This window comes from Hemicordylus capensis, chromosome 1, assembly GCF_027244095.1.
Source record: "Hemicordylus capensis ecotype Gifberg chromosome 1, rHemCap1.1.pri, whole genome shotgun sequence".
Lineage (NCBI taxonomy): Eukaryota > Metazoa > Chordata > Lepidosauria > Squamata > Cordylidae > Hemicordylus > Hemicordylus capensis.
Window position 1 is genome coordinate 182,221,721 of NC_069657.1, and position 22,657 is coordinate 182,244,377.

General features: G+C 42.6%; 1 protein-coding gene across 8 annotated transcripts in view; it reads right to left on the reverse strand.

Annotated features, from left to right (window-relative positions):
* Positions 1 to 1,588: 1,588 nt before the first annotated feature.
* Positions 1,589 to 22,657, reverse strand: part of CACNB4 (calcium voltage-gated channel auxiliary subunit beta 4) — a 237,505-nt gene continuing 216,436 nt past the window's right edge. For 7 of the 8 annotated variants that reach the window (XM_053282304.1, XM_053282341.1, XM_053282314.1 and 4 more), the window contains 5 exons: positions 22,080 to 22,189; positions 17,957 to 18,108; positions 12,765 to 12,860; positions 6,406 to 6,591; positions 1,589 to 3,020 (listed from right to left, as the gene is read on the reverse strand). In XM_053282304.1, coding sequence (XP_053138279.1) covers positions 2,760 to 3,020; positions 6,406 to 6,591; positions 12,765 to 12,860; positions 17,957 to 18,108; positions 22,080 to 22,189 — 805 coding nt within the window. In that variant the 3' untranslated portion in view covers positions 1,589 to 2,759. Of the gene's footprint in view, positions 3,021 to 5,309; positions 5,376 to 6,405; positions 6,592 to 12,764; positions 12,861 to 17,956; positions 18,109 to 22,079; positions 22,190 to 22,657 lie in introns of all 8 variants that reach the window. The other variant, XR_008312792.1, reaches the window with a different exon arrangement.

Consider the following 22,657-nt stretch of genomic DNA (forward strand, 5'->3'; position numbering starts at 1 on the left):
TGAATTGAATCTGGCATGATTCAATTTGGACTCAAATCTAGCCAATGGACCACAGGGACGATTTGTTCTGTCACCAAATCGCCCAAATTAGTTAGATTCGGGTACAAATCAATTTGTACCCAAATCGATTCACACATCACTAGTGGACATTGCTTTCCTTCATTCTCTCTTTCTTTCATTAGCAGTAACAACAGCATGGCTGGCACCCACAATGGTTTCCCCCTCCCACAATGTGATGCTACATGAGGCACTGTGGAGAGAAAAACCTAAGCAACAGCCAGCAGCTGGAATGTTATGGTTGGTGCTGCTGGCTTGCAGAGTACCATAGTAAGGGGAAGTGGCCCCAACCAGTCAGTGACTGTAGGTTGTTGGCTGGGTCCGGTTCTCTGCCTGGGGGCCAGGGAAAGTGTCAGCAACGCCCCCTAAACTCTTGGCAGCTGCCCAAGGGTGCCTTAGGCGGAAGCTAGTCCTGTATATAGGCATTCTGTATTCTTTCCCTCTTGCAATGCTGCATGACTTCTTGGCTATTTTAGGGTTTGTATTTAAAGGTGGGGGGTGAATAGCTATGCCCTCAGCAAGGCCTCTCTTACTTAGATGCGGCATTACTAGAACTGTATGGGGCGTACCTCAAGTATAGCACTCAGAATAAAATCCAATTTTTTAATGCCCCCAAGTGCCCTGAAAGTGTTAGTATTTCAAATGGCTGTTTTCCGGTCATGGTGTTTCTTCCATGTTAAAGAGTATCGGGGGAAACAAACATGACCACTGCCACATTACAAATATCCAGTTATGGAGTCCATACTATGTGACAATATGATTTCCAGACATTTACAGACCTGGCATTCCTTGCTGGCCAAGGAGTCCAAACCACTCAGAAAGAGATGTCTATATGAAGCTCCTGAATGTGTGGGCATACTCATACACTTCAGTGGAGAAGGCAGCCCCTGTGCATGCAAAGGGCTGTGTGTGCGGAGCTGCTTTGTGCACTCAAGCGAGTGGGGAAGCCCAAACAAGCAGGTGCTTCATGAATGCACTGCAGCACACATGGGTTCTGGATCAGGGCGGAAGACCGCAAGACATGCCTTTCGGGTATACGACTTTTGATGGGATGCATTTAGTACTTTTGCTGGATGTGAGCGGTGATGCATTCAGATTAGAAAATTATTACATAATATTTTATAACACAATAAAGAGGGGGGTTTATCATGCTCCAGAAAACGTACAGAAAAGCAAGCACCCAGCCTTTAAGGGGCACTCACAACAACACACCACTACTCTACTCCAGTGTGGCTGGAATATCCCCTTTGCCAAGTGCCCATTCCCTTCTATTATGCATTCACGCTACCATGGTCTTTCAATAAATTAACTCTTTGGTAGGTGCAGTGATTGTAAATAGTTTTTCTGGTGACATTAATGCACAGGTTGAAATCCTAGTGTGAATGCAGCTTCTCCTTCTCCTTTTTGTTTAACAAGTACAAGGCCAATTTTTCTTTGACAAAATAGAACATTAAGATGGGCAGGGACCTTGTGCCCAATATGAAATTAGTAATTGTGCTTAGCACTGTTAGTCAAGTAAAGAACAACAATCTTATTTTCAAACCTTTAATGTCTAGCTGAACTGGAACCTTCTTTCAGGATGAAGACAGAAGCCCTATGTACACCTTCAAAGCACATTCATTGAATGAATTCAATGTGTGAAGAACAAACGTCGGGACTGTGCCTGCTGATCGCCCCCCCCCCCCCCGCCCCGCTGCACATGTAGAACTGTAAAGGCTCTGCACTTTTAACTGGAGACCCTGACTGTGCAGAGCCTACGCTTGCACAGTTATACATGTGCAGAGCACATCTTCTACTGTATGTGCAGAGGGCAGTGCAAGCAGGTGCAATCCTTCTTCCATATATTCAGTGTGCTTGTCTTGAAGGTGTGAATAGGCCAAGGCAAGTGTTCTCAAGGCAGAGAAAGAACATTCAAACCACTTCTGCTGCATTTTAAATGTTGTGTCTGTCTTTACCCTTAGTTTTATATTGTCATTAGCAAATGCAAAAACTATCAGCATAATACAGTTTGCTGCAACACATATGCTGGGAGAAAACAAAACAGAACATTTTAAACTGGAAAGTATTATATAATTGCTGCATTCATTCATCATTTTTGGCACTACTGACGGCTTACATTTGGTTAGCCTGAAATAAATACATTAAAATTGTTTGTTCTGTGTGTGTCAATTCGCCTTTCAGTAAACAAGCTTTTATTTTATTTTCTGCTTATAATTATTTTGTAATTTTCTTGTTCTTCATCTTAATTTTTTTAAACTGACTACAACATGCTCAGGTTGACTTTCCAGTCAATTTCACCCAAATTCCAACAGGAATTGGTTTATAAATTGGTTCCAAGTGGAACTGGTCATTTGGAATTTCCATTGCAGGAAATTATTTTATATGAGCCTCAACAGGTATCCTAAGTTACAAACTGATGTGTCTAATAATATCTAATGGAGGAGAAAAGAGAAAAGATGCAGTTTGAAATTAAACACTGGACTGGAAAGAAAACACAGCTAAGTGACTGGGCAAACTAATTTCTTCCTAAACATAAAGGGCATGGTCTATAGGTTTTGCCCCTTTTACAACATTAAACAGCAGCAGCCTGTAAGCATAGTAAAACCATGCCACACCTGCCAAATCAAGATGATTAGTTTGGCCTAGCTATGTTATGGCAAATTGGCAACAAATGAGTACCATTTCCCCCCAGGTTCTTGTGTTCAAAGCCTATGTCGGGAATCATGGCTATATCCTCCAGGGGACCCTCGGTTTCTATGGGGTTTGTACGAGTCCTGGTATGAGTCAGAGTACTCCTCTTCCACAAGTGGATAATGATCTCGGCTGTGTTGGGAACTGGAAGACAAGCGGTTCCTGCTCTTCCGAGCCCTTTCGTTGTGGTAGTTTTCATCAGAGGTCATTAGACTTCGTCGTTCGATTGGAGAGTTCTCAGTAGAATGGTTGCTATGCCTCATACGTTGGCTCTAGAAATGGCAAAGAGTTGAAGGGTTTTAAAAAGAGAAACACTTTAATGTCACCCTGCTGAATTACTTGTGATCTTGTTCTCAGGGCCTTCAGCATCCATATGCTTCTATCATTCATTTAAAAGACATTCGGTTGCTATTTAGAGTACTTAGGAACACCGTCTGGTTGCAAAGCTGATGTGAGAAAACAACGGAATGTGATGTCTTTCTATATTACATTATTTTAAAATATTTGGCAGTGAGAAGGAATTCTCAACAGAAGGTTCAGGATATATTGCCTGATGAGGAATTTTAAGACTCTTATTTTTAGTCTGCCATCTTTTAGGCACTCAAAATAATATTTCCCCCAACTTCAGCTTTTAAAAAGCCTATTAACATACACCTCAATTGGTAGCAATCCTAACTTCACCAGCTTTTCTCCTATTGTTTTAAAAATCATTAAAATATTTCATTGGCTGCGTTCACACAATCTCAAGGATCCTGGTTGAAATTTATTCAGGATTAGTGAGTCCTGATTGTGAGGATCGAGAATTTTGGGACAGTCCTGGTCAAGCCACTCTCGTTAATTAGTATTTAACCAGGATAGATAACCAGGTTATCTAATCTCAGTTAACTTTTTAATCAGAATCCTTATGATTGTGTGAACCCAACCACTGTATCTTTTTCTTGTCCACTAAATATGACAAACCTTTCCTTCACCTGTAATTCTTGTCCTCTTTACTGTATGAATAATTTTGTTTTTATTGTGTATGTAGATTATGTACTAATAGTAATGTTTTTACCCCTCTCAATTTCTCTAACATGTCAAATAAGGGGTCAGTATACAGTGATGCACCTGTCCCCACCAGGTATTTCTGGTGCTATTTCTCCCTGATCCGCTCTCGAAACAGGATTTAAGTAGGTAAAACATTCTTATTTCTGTGGTCACTGCAATGCTCTCCAGCAACATTTAAACCATACTGCAGGCAAATTCAGAATTTAGTCAGATTTGGGAAGAACTGGTATGAATCAGGCACTTTCCAAGGTTAATATAGCCAGAGGCCAATTTCAAGCCATACAGCCGAATCTGGGGCATTACAGAGATATGTGCATGATTATGACGATTCAAAACACTTATTGCAATGTGGAGCTATGTTGAATCTAAATTTCTAGTTGATGCAGTATACAACCATAAGCACATATGAAGTAGTTTTTAAATGAGTTGGACTTATATGCATAATAAGAATAAGACTTCTTTCTTTGTAGAAATCCTTAGCCTCTTCAGAAAACTATGGCGTTTCCAATGTCCTATGGCTGGGAGCCCATAGTAATTTAACAGGTTTGAAGCTTTAACATGGAGGACATGTTAAGTTTAAAAAGTTTTAAGCTTTTAAACATGGAGGACATAAATAGATCCTTATCCTGTGTTGCTCAGAGCTGAACCTCAGCCTCCTCATTCATTCTGACTGTAGCAACTTACCCTGTTAATTAATTAGAAGACCTTCAGGTAAGGCTCCTACAGATGTCAGCCCGTTATTTACAATGGGTACAGCTGACCCAGTATCCAGAACAAAGTTGACCCTTATCTGTGGTCGTTAACAAATAGCAGAATCTTGTTTAGACTGCATCAGTGGTCACTGCAACAGGTCTCAGCTTGAGACTTCTTGACTTGAGTTCTCATATTGCTGCACTACAGCAGCCTGGTAAGCTGGCCAGAACCTGACATTCACAACCGATTAGCACATGAAAAACACACACAATTCTATGTATATTGAGAATTGTTTAAATGAATTTGCTTTGCGCATACCTTTTTGACTTTGCTTAGGGTGAAAGTTCAAGAGAAGGGGTTTTGCTAACACAAACAAGCTGGAAAATGAAATTTTTCACATAAAACAAGCACGTGCCCACATAACTCAAATTGCTGCTTGCACAGTCATCCGGTCACTAAGCAGAAACAATACCATGTGAAACAGCTGGCCTAACAAATTAAACATACTGTAAATCTGAAATTTAAATATTTGCTGCTGTATACATGCAGTGAAAAAAATCACTTCAGTACTGAATGAGTGAATTAAGGAAAAAATGTGATCTTCTGCAATGTCAGCAGATTTTGTTTTCAGGTATATGATTAATTTGCTTAGCTCTCCGGTTGACACATAATGGAAAGTGCACACATATCAAAAAGCCACACAAATGTGCTGTACTCCTTAGTGAAATTGGTCTCTGTGCACTTTTGAGCTTGCATTTACAAACATACAGAACTCGTACTGAAAAGACAATTTTTTTTTCCAAATTCAGTAAAGCACGTACTTCTCATTAAGGACTATTTACATGCCACGTTTGAAGTTTCAAAGGCCAGCCGTTTTTGAGCTATCCCTGTGGAAAAAAATGGTCAGAATCTTTTTATAATGGGAAAACTATTTTATTCATTATTTTTTTAAATAAAAAAATAATAAATCAACACAGATGACAGAATTTTTCCAAAGTGCTACATCTAGGGAGATAGGAGGCAAATGCGGGGTGAGGCACTGACATGACAACTTTTATGAACTAGTCAACATGTGAACAATCACTGAAAACAAAAGCTATTTAACAAGCCTAACTGTAGCCATAGTTAGTGGCATATATTCCTTAGACACATCTTCTTTCTAAGACCATTCTGTGCAGGAAGTTTTCCGTGGTAAAAAGACCAGATGTAATTATGTTCCATTCCTTGCAACCTACGCACAATAGCATATCATTATAGATATTCTATCCACATTCAAACAGACTTCAAGAATGCAAAGTCACGCAAAGCCACCAAATGGGTTTTCCTGTTGATTAAGGACCAGTTCACATGTGCATGTACATTTTTGTTGGCCGTGGCATCATGTTCTCTTGTCCTGATGAAACATCACAGATTCATATCACTTGAATAGTATACTTTTCAACAGAGATTAAAAGTGGTCCTTGAATAGAGATCTCAGTAGAATATGTGACATATTGAGAGAGTTAACTGAGAAACTAAGGCTGTAATCCTATGCACACATACACTGGAGTAAGTCCCACTGATTCCAGTTCAGTGCATAAGAACAAGGTGCACACGATGCACGTCCAAGTATAAGCCAGCCTTGAATAACTGTATGTTGCTAATATACTCAGTTTAATATTTCATATACATAATGAGCACGTTCTAAAGCTTTAATGCACATGTGGAGTGGTGAGCTTAAAGGAATTCCTCATACTTTTCAGTATCAAGAAATGCTTCATATACATTAATGGGAAATCCTTCACTTGTAGGAGGAAAAGGGGCAGCACGCTGGATCAACCATGGGTTTGTGAAGGAGCCACTGGATCTCAGAATTTGCTCTTTTCTGTTAAACACGTAACGCTGACCTGTACTGAGAACTAAAGAATGGACCCATACCTGTAATCCAGAGATTGCAGTAGGATAAGGGGAGAGTGCAGTAGAGCCTAGGTTTCTTCCAAGCAAAGGTGTCATGGGTGTGCTACTGGTAGTATGTGTGGCACGCCAGTAAGCCTCAAGGTATTCTGCCAAGTGTTCACAAGCATCTTCAAGTTGATTCTCATCCAGAATGACATCAAACATTTCCTGTTTGGAAGAGAACATTATATTAAGGCTTCAGTCATTGTTCAGGTGATGCCACTCATCTGGCGTGCTCGGTGGCTTGGTCTGAAGCTTTCCCCTGCTGCTCTCAGAGTCTGAGAGTTCTTCCGAGAGGGAAGCCATACCTAGCATAGCTCTGTAAAGAAAGGGAGGCAAGGAGACAAGGAAGATCAAAAGGATAGTGAAACAGAATGATTTTTTTTAAAAAAAATTACAAGTCAGAGGGAAGAAAATCAAGAAAAATTAAGTCGGAAAAGGAAGGAAGAGAGACAATAAAACTGATTCACCGGATTGGTGAGTGAGGAACACTTTTTCAGAGTTGCTGCCAGGAACTAAATGGGTCTGGAATGGAGAGGTTGTTGATCCCAGAGCATCGTGGGCACTCTGATGATTTGCATATGATCCTGCCCACTGGGAGCAAGTGGGACACACAATCTGTCTACACAGCAGGAGAAAGAAGTCTTTCTTGCATTGGAAGGGTCGGCTCTGACCCTTCTTTCACTTGTATCTCCTGATTAGCTTCTTGCCCCTTTCAACGTTGACAACTTCTCCTGCCACCTTTTTATAGCTTCAGAGACCTCAACATCAGCTTGCTGAGTTGTTCAGCACTCTCCAACAGCCCCGCTCCCCAAATATTCTGTGCAAACAGTTGAAAGCAACAACTGGAAGCAGAGCAAAGGTTAAAAGAGTCCAGCTTGTTTAGCTTAGAGAAAAGGAGACTGAGAAGAGATATGACTGTACTTAGAAGGAATAAATGCAGCATGTGTGTTTGGAGTGCATATGCATTGTTTAGGCTGGAGACAACTGGGTGCAAGAGTGAATAGCTTATATATTGGACAGTGGTAAGTGTAGATGTGATCAAAAAAGAGGGCTTCTGACTTGAGCAGTAATACAATTCTGAAGCAATACTTACCACTGTGTATTCCCCAAAATCGTACACTGTACCATCATTTTATGTTATGTACTTATTTTTAGTGAAAACCCCAAATGAACAGAATGTTTACAGAGGAGGAGAAGAGGAGCAGGGGCATCACCTCCTATTTCACAAGTGGGACTGGGGGGTGAGTGGAGGAGAGAGGAAACTTAGCAAAATTTCAAGGCTTATCAGCCTTGAGCCGGATAGTGTTAACATTCAGTTCTATGTTGCCTTTCTAATGAAAGGCTAGAAATGAAATGATCACATCACTATAGCATTGCTGCCATAGTACAACTAAATACTGGAAGCAAATAGCACCTGGGAGAAGAGCATCTCTATTCCCTTGAATGCACAGGGCATTTCTTCTAGTCTTTGTTGTTCGATCATACAGCTGTTCAAACACTCACAGCTGGGAACTTGGCCTTCAGCAGCTTCATCTTACGCATGGCCTATTCATTCAGATGGCAAAGTGCCTGTGCTCAGAGGCGAAAGGGCCCTCACAAATGTGGCTTTTCTGTTGTTGTTGCAAGGACTTACTCACTGGTGACAGCATTTAAGTGCAATCTAAACACCATTGCCTCAAACGTATTGACATTTGCATGCCACACAAAGAACAGATCCACTGTAGAACACCAATGGAATGCCAGACGTGCAAGCTTGTCTTCTGTGACTCTCTGGCTTCCAAAAAGAGTGGCATGTTCTACAGCCATTATTTTCACAGGCTGCAAGTAATTTGCTGCTGCGCATTATTAACAACCATCTCTGAAAAATGGCCAGGGTGCTGACAAATTCAAAGCTCATTTTCTTTTGGATAGCAGATGTTCAAAGATTTGCAAAACAGGGTTTTCCAAGAAATTCTTCAGTGTTGTTTTCACCCTGTTTCCCCTCGACACTCGGGTCTTCTCAGTGGAGGCAGAATTTGAACTTGTGTTTAGTTGCTATTTTTTCTCTCTGTATAGTGCTCTGCTTAAGGGAAACACTCAAGCAAGCATCCTGCCCCTAAGCAGCACATCTTGTCTCTGTATTTCTAGCCAAAGGCTCTAAAGCTAGTCGGTCAATCTTCATTCAAAAGCCCATGGTGTATTGTTCAGACAAACTAAATACAAGGGTATAAGATGGCAACTGGAGAAAGAATTTGAGCTATATCTGCTAAAGATATAGACATAGAAAAATATCTTTTGAATGGAAACAAAACATTTTGCAAAGTTTCAAAATAAAAAGGTTTTGAAATCAGGACAGGCATCACTTCCATGTTAAAATCAATGCAACTTTATCTCATACTAGTGGGCCCAGGCGCAGAGCATCTGCGCCTCTAGTTGGGCTCAGCCGTCCCCCAGCCTCAATGCTGCTGCTGCTGCCTCACCCCAGAGGGACCAGGGCCAGGCTATCCCACTGCCGCCGCCTTCCTCTGCCTTGCCATCGTTCTTCTTGGGATGGCGGGGTTTTGCCCGCCGTTCGTCCTCCTCCTGCTACCCGCCGTCTTCTCGCCCTCCTCCTCAGGGCGGCAGCACCACCACCCTCCGCCTCGCCATCCTCCTCCTCCGTCCTCTTGCCCTCCTCCTCAGGGTGGCGGGGCTTTGCCCACTGCCTCAACCGCCTCCTGGTGCGCACTCCTCCCTCTCACTCTTGCACGTGTTGCTCCCTCTGGGCCCACCATTGGTCGCGGCTGCAGTGGGGGCGGAGCTTGCCACATACCCACGCATTCCCTCTATAGGGATTAATTATATATAGATATTTAATGAGCATATTTTAAATTGATCTCTTTACATAGCTCCTATTTTATGGTTCCATATAGCTGCTAGTGGTTAATGAAGTCATGCAAAGACAGCTGAACTTAGCACCAGCCTATGTGTAACCATAGTGAAAAATTAATGAGGATTCAGGAGAGATAACAAAAGCCATTGCCAAACACAAATATTCCAGATGAGAGCTTATTTCAGAGTCTAGGTGTGCAATGCCAAAAATAAATTCTACATGAAGAATGATCTCTAAATCATTGTAGATAATGATCTCTAAATCATTCATTCATTCATTCATTTGATTTCTTATACTGCCCTTCCAAAAATGGCTCAGGGCGGTTTACATTAAAATAAAAATAAAACCAATTAACTGTTAAAATTGAAAACTGTAAAAACAACATAAAACCTTTATTAAAACAATTAAAACAGTTTTTAAAACCCTGGAAAACCAGGCCAAACTTTTACAGTTTAAAAACAGTTTAAAAACCATGGAAGGCCAGGCGAAACAGGTTTTAAAGGCTCTCCTAAAGGCCAATAATGAATTCAGATTACAGATTTCTGCTGGGAGTGCATTCCACAGCCCAGGAGCAGCTACAGAAAAGGTCCGCCTCTGAGTCACCACCAGACATGCTGGTGGTAACTGAAGATGGACCTCCTCAGATGACCTTAACGTGCAGCAGGGATCGTGCAGAAGAAGGATCATTGTAGAGATCTGAGTGGGAAGGGCATATATTTATTTATTTCATTTATATAATGCCTCATACAAACGGCTCTGGGCAGTGCATAATACATGGCAGCAATCTTCCAGTTATAGCAATAGGATCTTTATTTTAATGTCAGTTTCATACTGGGGCATTGAGCAAAACAATGGCAAAAATTGGCAGAAGCCTGGTTGTCTCAGTGCTTTAAAACTCATTGGTGAAATAGCAGTATTGCTAATCTATAAACAGGCTGACACCAGCCCTAAGACCCCACACAAAACTTGTAGTCATGATGTTCTCCTGACTCTGCATGAAACCCTAAGAAAATCAAATTTGTGTGAAATGGGGGCAGACTAAAAAAGCAGTGGAATGAGGTGTCTGGTGGAGTAATCCTAGAAGCCCAATGAGAACTAGCTTCTTTCCAAACTCAATGAATCTTAAAACCTATTCTGTGCAGAATGAGGCATACCTAAACCCTTTGATTGTAATGGACTTAGGTGTGTCTATTTCTGCAGACAATCAGACTGCTAGGCTCAAATCATCCAGCAGAAGATAGTCTAGAGCAGGGATTCTCAACCTTGGGTCACCAGATGCTATAGGACATCAACTCCCATAATAACCAACCAAAGGCCCCTGGGGCTGGGTATTATGGGAGTTGAAGTCCAATAACATCTGGGGACTCAGCGTTGAGAATCCCTGGTCTAGAGCATGGTTTCTTAACCTTGGGCCCCCAGATGTTGTTTGACTACAAGTCCCAGAATCCTCAGACATGGCCTTTGTGGCTGGGGATTCTGGGAGTTGTAGTCCAACAACATCTGGGGGCCCAAGGTTATGAAACCCTGGCCTAGAGGGCTTACTAGGCACAAATACAGCTACCTAGAGAAGCAACGGGGAGCTCAGGTATATGTAGGTATTTTAATGCTTAGCTATGCACACACAACTTGTGCATACAGTTGGAAATGCCCAGTTATTTCAGACTTCTGGCAGGAGGTGGCAGTGTGCATCAGTTTGGTTTTGGCATTATGTTGCTCGTTTAAATCATAATATTTATTCTAGGCTATCTGCACTAGCAAGCTGTGTTCTTCTCAAGCCATATTGGGCAGCATAGGCTGCCAAGAGAGGCCCTTTGCAATACTGGAGAAAATGCCTACGCCCAGTAGATCACTGTATTGCAGACCTTCCTGGCTGAGAACACACACCATCTTCAGTTTCTCTCTTACTATGGGACGTAGTAAATTTCAAATTCCCACTTGCCCATCTGTGAGAAAGGGAAAAGGAGAAAGAAGGCAAGTAAAAAAATTCCCCTCGTGCTAGGAAAAGTTCTAGAGCAGTGCAGAATCTATGTGAATACCATTTCTACAAGGAACAGGTAACGATTCTAAGAACACAAGATGGTATCACATTCATCCAACATTGTGTATGAATAATGAGTTGTATTAGAGGGCAGTTTCAAATAACCACTGTCAAATCTGGTGCCCAGGAAAATGTTAGGACCAGAGTGTGCATGTTTCCAGCAGGTGTGTCATGCAAACCTGCCCAAGTCCAACTCCTGAGCTGTCTGTTTGTCATGCTACCAACTTTCTCCACCCAACTTCAAATCTCGGTTCTAAGTGGGCAGAGAATATTGGAGGAAAGTCGTTAGAAAGCCAGGCAGATGTCTCAGGAACTGGACTTGCGTGGGTTCACAAGACAAGCCCACAGGGGGTGCACTTTCTTGGTTTCTGACATTTTCCTGGGCTAGTCTGGACTTGTCAGCAGTCATGTGAAGCCATCCAGTCTTTTCAAATACAGTTGATTAACTTTGCTTCAGCTTTTCAAATGCCATTGTTGCTTTGTCTCTGCAGATAATGCAGTGGAGACTAGGAATACATGGCAGTTCTTCTACCCCACCTAGTAGAACTCAGAGTGGAGAAGACTCTTCACAGTTAACCTGTTTGGAAATGGCGTCTAAAAGCAGCCATTTGTATGAAAATCAGTGGCAAAACATCCCACTATGTAATTCAAACACATTGATTAAAACTGGACTGTTTCAAGGGTGTTCAGTGAACTAAACGAGGTAACGTGCAAGTGCCTGAAACATAATTTACACAAACTTTCATTTTATCCCTATTTTAGTCACTGCTGAATATTAATGGAACAGCAGGCACTGTGTTTTCCCTTCCCTTCACTGAAACAAGTACAAATCTGTGGGAAATTACTCAGTGACCAAATGTAATTCATTGGGACCTCACAATATAAACCTGCAAGGGCTTTTATTTAACCAGGACAACTTTCTCTGGCACTGTGGTCAGAAAACAAGTGAGATGAAAGGGAACAGTAGACTTTGCTGCTACCATAACCCTAGATGTTCTTAACACATCACTCCTTTGAAAACTAGGAGGACATGGAAAGAGAAATGCTTCTTTCTCTTTGTGAACATTGTGAACTGTCTTTCAACACAGTGAGGTCATTCACACAATTGAAAACTGTGTTCTACCCAGGTTTGGGAGTTGTGTGCGCTCCCAATTTTCAGTTGTGTGGAAGCAAGGTAAGAGGAAAATCTGGGTAGCTTTTCCTCCTACCTTGCTTCCACCAAAAATTGGGAGCACACACAGCTCCCAAACCTGGGTAGAATACAGTTCGCGATTGTGTGAATGACCTCATTCAGTGTTTGACTGTATTCCATTTGGAACTCAGTCAGTAACAGTAGGCTCTGACATTAAGGTGGCATTACATCAGTACATCAACTGCTGCAACACATGAATTCATCTGTCATGAAAAAAAAAACCACAAAATCAGCCTTTTTCCCAGTTCTGTGCTTACCGGTGGACATTGTGCAAGTTTATCTGCTGCAACCAATTGAACATTTAAGTGCTTGCTTTGAGACTTTCCTCTTGATTTGATCAGTCGCTGCAAGACCTGAAAGAAGAGAATAAGAGTGCAATTGTTAGATTACTCCCAGACTGCACAGCTATTCAAATACACTTTCCAGATTACCCATGTAAATAATCTTTCAAGTAAATACCAAGCTTCACATATTAAATTAAATTCAGTTCTTGGGTGTCATTCAATGGGTGGTTGCATATCATGGAATGGACAACATATGTTGCACACCAGCTGGCCGTTATCTATATACAGCATCTTCCTAACATTACTGCTGAATCTGTGCTCATAAGAGGTCAGGGTAATCATTTCAGGACCATTGGTCTTGGCAGCTATGCTACTGGTGACACTGGCACTACTAAAACTGACTTCTGGCTTTTCCGCAATAACCTTGTGTTTTACTCTGGACTGTTAGGATAGGAAGAAAAGAAAAAAGTGTCCTTAGCTGCTGCATAGCCTCCGCTATGTGTCTGCCAGGTTCCTGCCTTTGAGTACCATCCCCTTTGTTTCCTAGCACGAGTGACACCACGGAAATGCTTGATAACATCTAGGCAGATAAGTACCAATTAATGTTTTTTAATGGTGTGCTAAGATTATATTCAACATTTTGAAGAAGGGAGGTTCAGTCTGGGAGTAAAATTATTTTTGGACACAATAACTGAGCCTAGGATACAGCTGCCCTCTTCTCAGATACCGAATGTTTAGTCCTCCAGTATTAGAGGCTTATGAGCAGCGTCATTCTCTGCAAAGTATTTTGCCACATTCGAGTTTTAAACAGAAGATGGCTGTCAACAAGAACACCAATGTAGTAGACAGGGACTGACTCTTAACCTTTAGAATTATTTGCTATATATTCCAATGTAACTTTGGGCCTATTCAAACCGGCAGATCAAACCGAAGCAGTTTCTCAACTTGATGAAAAAATTGTCTAGGTGAGGTAGCTTGGGAACTACAGAATAGGGATGTGCACAAGCTGTCTGTGCACTCCCTTGCGGGGCAAGGAGGGGTGCCTTTAAGAAACAGATATGGAGCTCCTTACCTGCTTGCCCCCTCCCCGCTGCTTCCCCCACCCCCACTGGCACTTGTTTTAGAAACAGCTGCATGGGTAGAGTTGCCATCCCCCACAGAATTCTGGGTTTCACCTGGATTTCAGCTTTCTTTTCCTTTTTTTTTTTTTTTGAAAGATAAGCTCTAGCCCTTGTAGAAGTGGAGTTATGCAGCAAAACGTGCAGCCACTATTCTGCTCAATTGCTGAACTTGGATTAAGAGAGGAAGAGCACAGGAGGCTCGCTGGGAGGGTTTCACTTTCACAATGACAGTTATCCCCTGAGGAATGTTGCCTTGTTTGTTATCAGCAGGGGATCTCTATTGGGCAGTTGAGAGGATAGCATGCTTTTGATGTGAATCACTACCTGCCTACCAGGCTGTGTATTTTAATGTTCATGGACTTCCTTGGCTTCACATTCAATGCATGCCTACTTAGAAGTAATCATCATTGGTTTCAATCAGATCTTCTCTCAAATAAGTGTGTACAGAACTGCAGCCTTACAGGCTGTGCATTTTTTTGTTCTGTTGCTGCTGTTAATATGTCAAGGAAAATGGTCAAGCAAAGATATCTTCCCCAACTATTGTTGTTAGATAGCCAGAGCACATACAAGTCAACTGGAAAGTGCAGCAGCTAATCTGCATATGCAAAATTATTTTCAAGCCAATTTATATAATATGCAAATTAGGCACCCAGATTTGGAAAGCCAGGATATGGCAACCCTATTCACGGGGCATGCACTCCCGTCATTTGCATGCCCCAGTCATTTGCAGGCGCCTCAATGGAGCTGCAGGAAGGAACACTGCAGCCCAGTGAGGCTATTTCTAAAACAAGCACGGGGGGGGGAGGGAGTGGGGGGAAGGGGAGAGCAGGTAAGGAGCTCCTTACTGTTTGTTAAAGGCGCCACACACACCCTGCTGCCCGTCAAGCGGGCTCAAATCTATTCGGTGCTCTGGAAAAGGAGTGCCGAACTTGTCTTTGCATCTTCTGAAGGACAGACTAAAAGCAGACATCTGTCAAGCATTATTTATATCTACGGAGTGTCACGGAACAAGATGAAGTGGATAAAAATCACTTGGTCACATAATGACTGGATAGTAATGACTAAGTACCACTGAAATCAATGAGATGTAAGTCAGTGCAGTGATAGCCAGGCTTGAGGGAGGGCTAGGCCTCAGTTACAGTAACTGCTTGGAAGGTGAGGTTCTCCAAATAAGGAAGAAAGCCCAGGAGGATAAAATCCCTGTGGCCCAATTCAGAGTGAGGGGCAGGGTTTATTGGACAACAGCCTATAGGGGAGGGGTGTGTTAGAGTTCAATTCTTCCCTGGAGACCTCTGAAGAAGGTCTGTTCAGCAACTACTGTAGGACAAAACAAGTCCCACAGCCTTGGACTCAGGGGCGGGAGACCGGCAGCAGCCCGGGTCCAGCCCGCCACAGTGGCCCCCTAACCCTGCCCCCGTGTCTGATGTCAGATGCTAAGTCCTGCCCCAACATCTGACATCAGACACAGGGGGCATAACTTTGCTTACTAATGGGGCTGCGTGGCCCCGTTTGCAGGCCAAATCCCCAGCCAGCGTAGCGTTCACAGTGCGGCCGGAATGGTTGCTCCCAGCTCTGCTGCGAACATGGCGCTGGTTTAGCTCGCAAATGGGGCCAAGCAGCCCTGTTTGCAAGCACAATCCCAGGGTAACGCCACATTCACAGTGCGGCAGGGAGTGCCACTCTGGCTGCACTGCGCTGGCCAGGGATTTTGCCTGCAAATGGGGCTGCGCGGCACGTTTGCAAGCAAAGATACGCCTCTTGCATCTGACATCAGATGCAGGGTGTGTGGCTGGGGCTCCAGGCGTGGTCCCTGATTGGTGGCAACCCAGGTTCTTCAAACCCATTTGCTCATTGGTGGCTCCGCCCCTGCTTGGATTGGGAATCAACTGGGAGTTCCTTCCCTTGAAGGAAGTAGGAAGGATAGGCATCAGTTTAGCAGGATGCATCAGGGAATTTATTTTTGTTTAAGTGCTTGGATCTGACTGCATGGTTCTTGTCGTTCCTGGGGAAGGGTTTTACTTGAATGGAAGCAGCGATTGTGATGCCTCTATAGTTTTTCTTATCATCCAATTATTAAGGAATCTTTGTTGTTTTTATAGGCTGTCACTCCTTATTGGGTGCAGTCCTAGTCACACACTCTTGAATGCCTAAGACTTCTCAAGCCTTACTGTGGGGAGGGGTTTTTCACTTTACTCTCCCAGAATATTCCTTTGGAAGGGTGAATTTGCTCATATTAAAAAATGGATGGTGGCAGCCTACCCAGGACTCCACACAGCTAAAGGAGGGATTTTGTATTCTCCACCCCACCTTTTGATCATTACAATCAGGAATAACATAAGTCCCATTTATTTCAGTTGGATTTAACCCCACCCTCCTACCCCCATGATTAAGACAGCAAGAGGGCACACTGGATGGTGGAGGGAGACATGCACAATCACACTTCTCCCCCATGTATTTGAGAAAGAGATTTATGACAGGCAAAGACCTCCAGCATTCTCGGATCAGGGTGGATTGATTTAAATCAAGGCAATTTAAATCAGACTTCATCCCTGCCCCAGCAATTTAAATCATTATTTAAATTGCTGATTTAAGACTTTGATTGAAATCAATCTACCCTAATCTGTGAATGCTGGAAGTCCTGGCCAAAGTGCTCCATAAAATTATACAAAGCCTTGCATAGTTACTCTTGGACCTTTATATGTTTGTTTTAAATTAAGTTCAGATTCACTGAGGTTGCAGTCAAATTAATATTTGACCAATACTAACAACAAGAAGGGTGTTGGAGCATATAGTGCTGTTCTTGAATGTTCCAAGTACTTCATATACATTATTTCAATAATCCTTAAAAGAATACTCTAAAGTAGGCTAGTACCCTCAGCTTCAGAAATCAGGTGGATAAATACTGGCAAACGGGCCTTTGCAGTGGTCACATATTGACCACTGCAAAAGTCCTCTCAAGGAACATGTTCTTGCTGTTAACTTTCTGTTGCCAGGCAAAATCTGTCCTTTTTCCTCTGGGTGGTTGAGAATGCTCCTTGTTAATATAAATGTTTGTTACTGTTAGTTTTTGGCTAATTTATATTTGGGGCTATATGGGCAGCTTTGCCTGATCATTGGGAAGTCTGGTTCCTGGGAACCTCCAATTTCTAGGGAGTGTGTGCTCCTCGAGGACATCATCCAAACCTGCCAACTGCTGGTTCCCAAGCCTTCTGCCCAACTTTCATCTGACTTCCCTAATCAAGATTTGAAGTTGGGCAGAGAATGTTAGGCGAAAGTTGGGCAGAGAACTCAGGAACCAGGAGTTGGCAGGTTCAGACAATATGTCCACCAGAAGCATGCACTCCATGGGTACAGGACTTCCTGGTAGTAATCGTAGGAAGCCACTCTGTGTTTTTGTTTTCTCTTGTTCAAAAGACAGTGGCTGACATCCTGATTAAATTTCATTCTGTGTAGCATCCTTATGATCAAAGAGTGGAGCACACAGTTCCATGTGACTCAACAGTCCATCCTCATTGTTAGCGAAGGCGGAGAGGCTGGTATGATTGCTGTAGTAATGCTTCTCCCACTGGGAAAGATGGAAGACTCATCACTACAGTTCTTAAGGACACAATTCTTAGTTACCCTGGAAACTCTCCACCTTTGCTAGCAGTGAGGATGGCCTGTTGAGTCACACAGAACCAGAGCACATGCCTCACTCACTCTTGAATCAATGGGATGATGCACAGAATATAAACCAGTTACAGTTATATCGATATCTTACTATTTATTGATAGCTGCCTTGTGCTATAATTACATGAAAGGCAGGATCTAACTCCATAAAATAAATAATAATTGGCGTGACACTCACTCCTCTCCCACTGTTTGGTAGGCCCATTACTGATAATCATGACTCTGCCGCTGTTCAATGAGAATGTGAGGGAAATTGAGGCTATGATACTACTTCTTTCACTATCATTTTAAAGAACAGAACATGTCAGTCTTAAAGGAAAACAGTATGAAAAGCAAAATGTATATTTCTCTCTAAAACAAACACTCACACACTACCTTTGGAGAGGATACTTTAACATGGACAATAATTGGAGCTAAGGATGTCTTAATAAGTTGTGCTGGGTGATTGATTGTATCTGCATCTAGAACAACCAGTTGTAAGGATCGGGCCAACTCAAAAATTCGTTCGATCTCACTCTGTACTTCAGCTGAAAAATGAAAATGAAGAAATAATGATTGCCTTTTCCAGGATCAGCCAAAATAATTACATTGTCACTTCAAATCTACAAATTCTTACCATTATACATAAATGCACCGTAACTTCCAGCTTATCTTGAAGCTTCTCATCCTGCTGCTCATTATACACTTACATACATTGTGAATATGAAGGCTTGCTTGCTAATACTAGAAACTAGAGCACATGATCTTAATCACATAGCTAAGATAAAATACCTACAGCGTTGGATATATTTTTAATGCCTCTGTGAACCACACATTCTGAGGCAAAGGCAGATAGGTATAGGTGGGGAGTATTTTCAGGCAGGCCCTGCAGGCACTTCATAGCCATATGGTGGGTAAAGAGGGTAGTTAGAACAGAAGAACAGCCCTGCTGGATCAGGCCCAGGGCCTATCTAGTCCAGCACCCTGATTCTCACAGTGGCCCACCAGATGCCACAGACAAGAGATGGGCTCAGTTAGTCAGGCTCAGTGAGTCCCCTGCTAGCAAAGAGGCACCTTTTAAAAGTAGTGATTCCCTTTATTTAGCAGGAGGGGAGAACAACTGGCCCTATCCAATCCTGGCACAGCATCTGGCTGCTGCTGGTGTCTCTCTTATGTTTCATTTTTAGATTGTGAGCCTTTTGGGGACAGGGAGCCATTTTATTTATTTATATCTACGTAAACTGCTTTGGGAACTTTTGCTGAAAAGCAGTATATAAATATTCATCATCAGTGTCGTCATAATAATGGTGTGCCCCCTCTCCTGTCCTTGCTCCCCTGCAACTGGCATTTGGAGACACCCTGCCTCTGAACCTGGAGATAGCCGGTAGCCATCGAGACTAGAAGCCATTGATAGATGTGTCCTCCATGATTTTGTCTAGGCCCCTTTTAAAGTCATCCAAGCTGGTGGCCATCACCACATTCCATGGCAGAGAATTCCATAGGTTAATTACATGCTATGTGAAAAAGTACTCCTTTTTGTCAGTCCTAAATTTCCTAGCAATCAGTTTCATGGGCTGATGTCTATTCATCCTATTATCATGCAAAAATATTTTTAAATAAATAAATAAATAAATGACCTCTGGTTTTAGTGTTGTGAGAGAAAAAGGAAAACATCTCCCTGTCCCTATCTCCCATCTCCCTATCTCCACACCATGCACACTTTTATAAACCTCTATTGTGTCTTCCCTTAGTTGCCTTTTTTTCTAAACTAAAAACCCCAATGTTGTAGTTAATACATGTCTTGCAGAGGGCAAGGTGCCAAACTGCCTAAAATTAGCAGTTGTCTGCTCTTGGCTAACACCCCTCATTCCCCATCCCACAGTGCTGCATGTTACCAGCCAGTTTCAGATCTCTTCTTTTGGGGGCAAGGTAGTCAAGTGTGTAGCAGTGTCAGCTCCAGATATTCCTGGGAAAGGCTGATTATCTGACCCCCCTTCAGTCAGGGTTCAGATAATCAGGGTTCCAGCCTGGTTTCCAGGCAGAAACAGTGTTGGTTGCTCTAGTGGATTACCTATGCTGGGAACTAGATTGGGGGAATGCAGCCTTGTTGGGTCTGCTGGACTTGTCAGTGGCTTTCAACACAGTCAACTACAGTGCCACCTGGCAAGGGGGGATTGCAAGTGCTCTTTTGCAGTGGCTCTGGTCCTTCCAGAAAGTGGTGCTGGGCACTCCTGCTCTATTTTATTTATGGTTAGATTTTTATACTGCCTTTCATTAAAACAATCTCAAGGAAGTTTACAAAACATTTAAAACAATATAAAGCAGTTACACAATAAAAATATTAAATTGGAATATAAAATTACAAATCTAATTAGAAGTTTTTTTAAAAAAATACACAATTAGCCCATAAAATACAGAGCAGCAGGAACAAAAATAACACTCATATAAAAGCCTGGGTAAAAAGCTAAAATTTCACTAGTTTTCTAAAAACTGTGATACTGAGGAGCGTATGCCCACCGGGAGAGCATTACAAAGTCTGGGGGCAATAACTGAGAAGGCCTTGTCCCTCATACATGACAGCCAAGCCTCCCTCACTGTCAGCACATGGAGCAAAGACCCCTCCAATGACTTTGTCAACTGGGCAGAAACCCTTGGGAACAGGCAGTCCCTCAGATACCCAGGGCCCAAACTGTTAAGGGTTTTAAAGTACAGGTGTGCACAAAACCGGTTTGCCCAGTTCAGATTCAAATCAGACGGAGCATGTTCGGTTTTATGCCCCTGAACTAGAAACCCAGCTTGGCTCGAGTTCAAGATGGTTCAGGGTTCTTAATGTAAGAAAAACACAAACTCTTTTATTACACAGCTTATTGGCGGGTCCAGAGGCCTCCAGGGGGATGCTGCCATGGGGGGGTCTCCAGAGGTTTCCCCACCTCCCCTCCCCCCATCGGCCTCCCCCTAATCTTCTATATGCCAGTTCGGGCTGTTTTGGCCCTCTCTGTCATCACAGTGGCCATTTTGGAGGCCGCCACATGTGTACTCTGGCAATGCTCTTCGACATATCAATTGAATTATGTATACATGATCAGTACATTAATGTTTTAAATTGTTGTTTTTACAGTTTGTTTTATTTTGTCTTTATTGTGTTTATTTTTGTGAACTGCCTAGAGCCTTTGGAGTCAGGAGGTATCTAAATAAATACATAAAATAACCATTGACAGAGACTTTCCTGGGAGCTCTCCACACAATAGGCTTTACCGCAAGTTTTCTGTGAGGCTTTACTGCAAACTCAAAGTTATCCCAAAAACCCAATGCAAAAAGTGGATTTTTTTAACCCCAGATATAAATCGGGCTGCACTCTCAGTGAAAAAACCGAATTGTGTGTGAAGTGCTCCCTGATAGCTCGCAGGAATTTCGGGGTAAATCTCCCCAGTATGTGAACGCACACCCTCCATTCTGGAGGAGACGCAAGCTGTGTGAAAAACTTCCTGGGCTTTGGTGTAGGGTGCCACCAATATGCTGACACACCACACCATTTAGATCTCATTACCACCCCCAGCTGGAGAGGCTGGGAGAGTTCTAAATCAGTGCTTGGAGGCAATGTTGGGCTAGACAAGAATTAACAAGCTGAAATTAAAACCGGGTAAGACCCACTGATCTAGGAATAGATTGCCAGCTTGTTTTGGGTGGAGTAGTGCTCCCCTTGAAAGAGTAGGTTCGCAGCAGCAGAACAGCTTGTAGGCTGGGTCGTGCCAGGTTCAGGCCTCATGCTGGCTGGGTTGTGTCAGTGTCAGGCCTCTGTCTATTCACCCACCTCCTTTATTCACTTCCACTGAGGAGTACATGCATCACAGACACTCACCAGGCTACTTCCTGATCTCTGACAACAAAAGATTGCACTCAGGAGCAGGAGAGTTCATCAATGAGTTAAGCAGCAGTTCCCAACCTTAGGTCCCAAGATGTTATTGAACTATAACTCCTGTCATCCCCAGCCACAGTAACTGAAGGCCATTGTGACCGGGGTGATGGGAGTAGTCCAGCAACATCTGGGGACCCAAGGCTGAGGACCTTTGAGTTAAAGCATTCCTGAAGTAAATGAGGCAAATGATGCAAACTGAGCTCTGATACAAGAAATACTGTTTACCAAACAGGAAGCAGAAAATCATACAGAATCAATCATGAAAGAACACCTAGTTATAAAACCATTAGGAATGCACATGTTTGTCACATGTAGGACAGCATCTGCAGCACCACCTGTAGTATGTATGCCTTACTGGAGGCATACAGTGAACATATTTCATACTGGACAGAAGAAGAGTAAAAAGAAGGTGAGAAAAGAGAAAATACAGGCAGAAAAAGGAGGACTGGGTAAGGGGGAAACTAAGGCAGCAAGAGGCTGAAATCTTGGGGCAAGGGACCAAGTGGCCCAGTCTTTTGCTATTGACTTGTGGCATACTCATTAAAAAGAAAAAAAGGGTTGGCCATCACTGTGGTAGAATGTGTACTTCTGCTAACAGCTTACCTAAACTGGATCTGGTGTTCGACCGCTCAATTATTGCCCTTTTGCTTGGATTATTCAGAACAGACCTCTTAGCAAGAGAAATGTCAGCTGTCACTCTAGTTATTGATATCCTATAGAAACAAACATAGGACAAATGGAAGAACTTCAAGCCTTTTGCATGAAAAATGGTGGTATATTGTGATTTAGCACACTGCATTCTAAATGAAGCACATATGTAAATTGTTTAACAGTTCAGCATTACTGAAATAAATCAGTCTAGTATAATGCCAATTGATCTCTGTTACAATAAATGTTTGCAGATAATCAAGCAGAAAATCACATAGAATCAATAATAAAAAGCACCTAATTTTAAAGTTGGTAGGCACACATCTGTCATGTATATGACAGGGGAAAAGAGGAATTTACCCAAATGAGAATCCCATTAGTAAGATCTCTCTCATTATACAAAACTAAGACAAAGTGGTGGACACATGTATCTTATTTAAAGAGCAACAAGTTTCCCTTGTTATTTAGTCTGGACCTTAGTCTTGACCTGTATCTCTCTTTACAACCAGAGCTGGCTTTTTTCTTCTATTTAA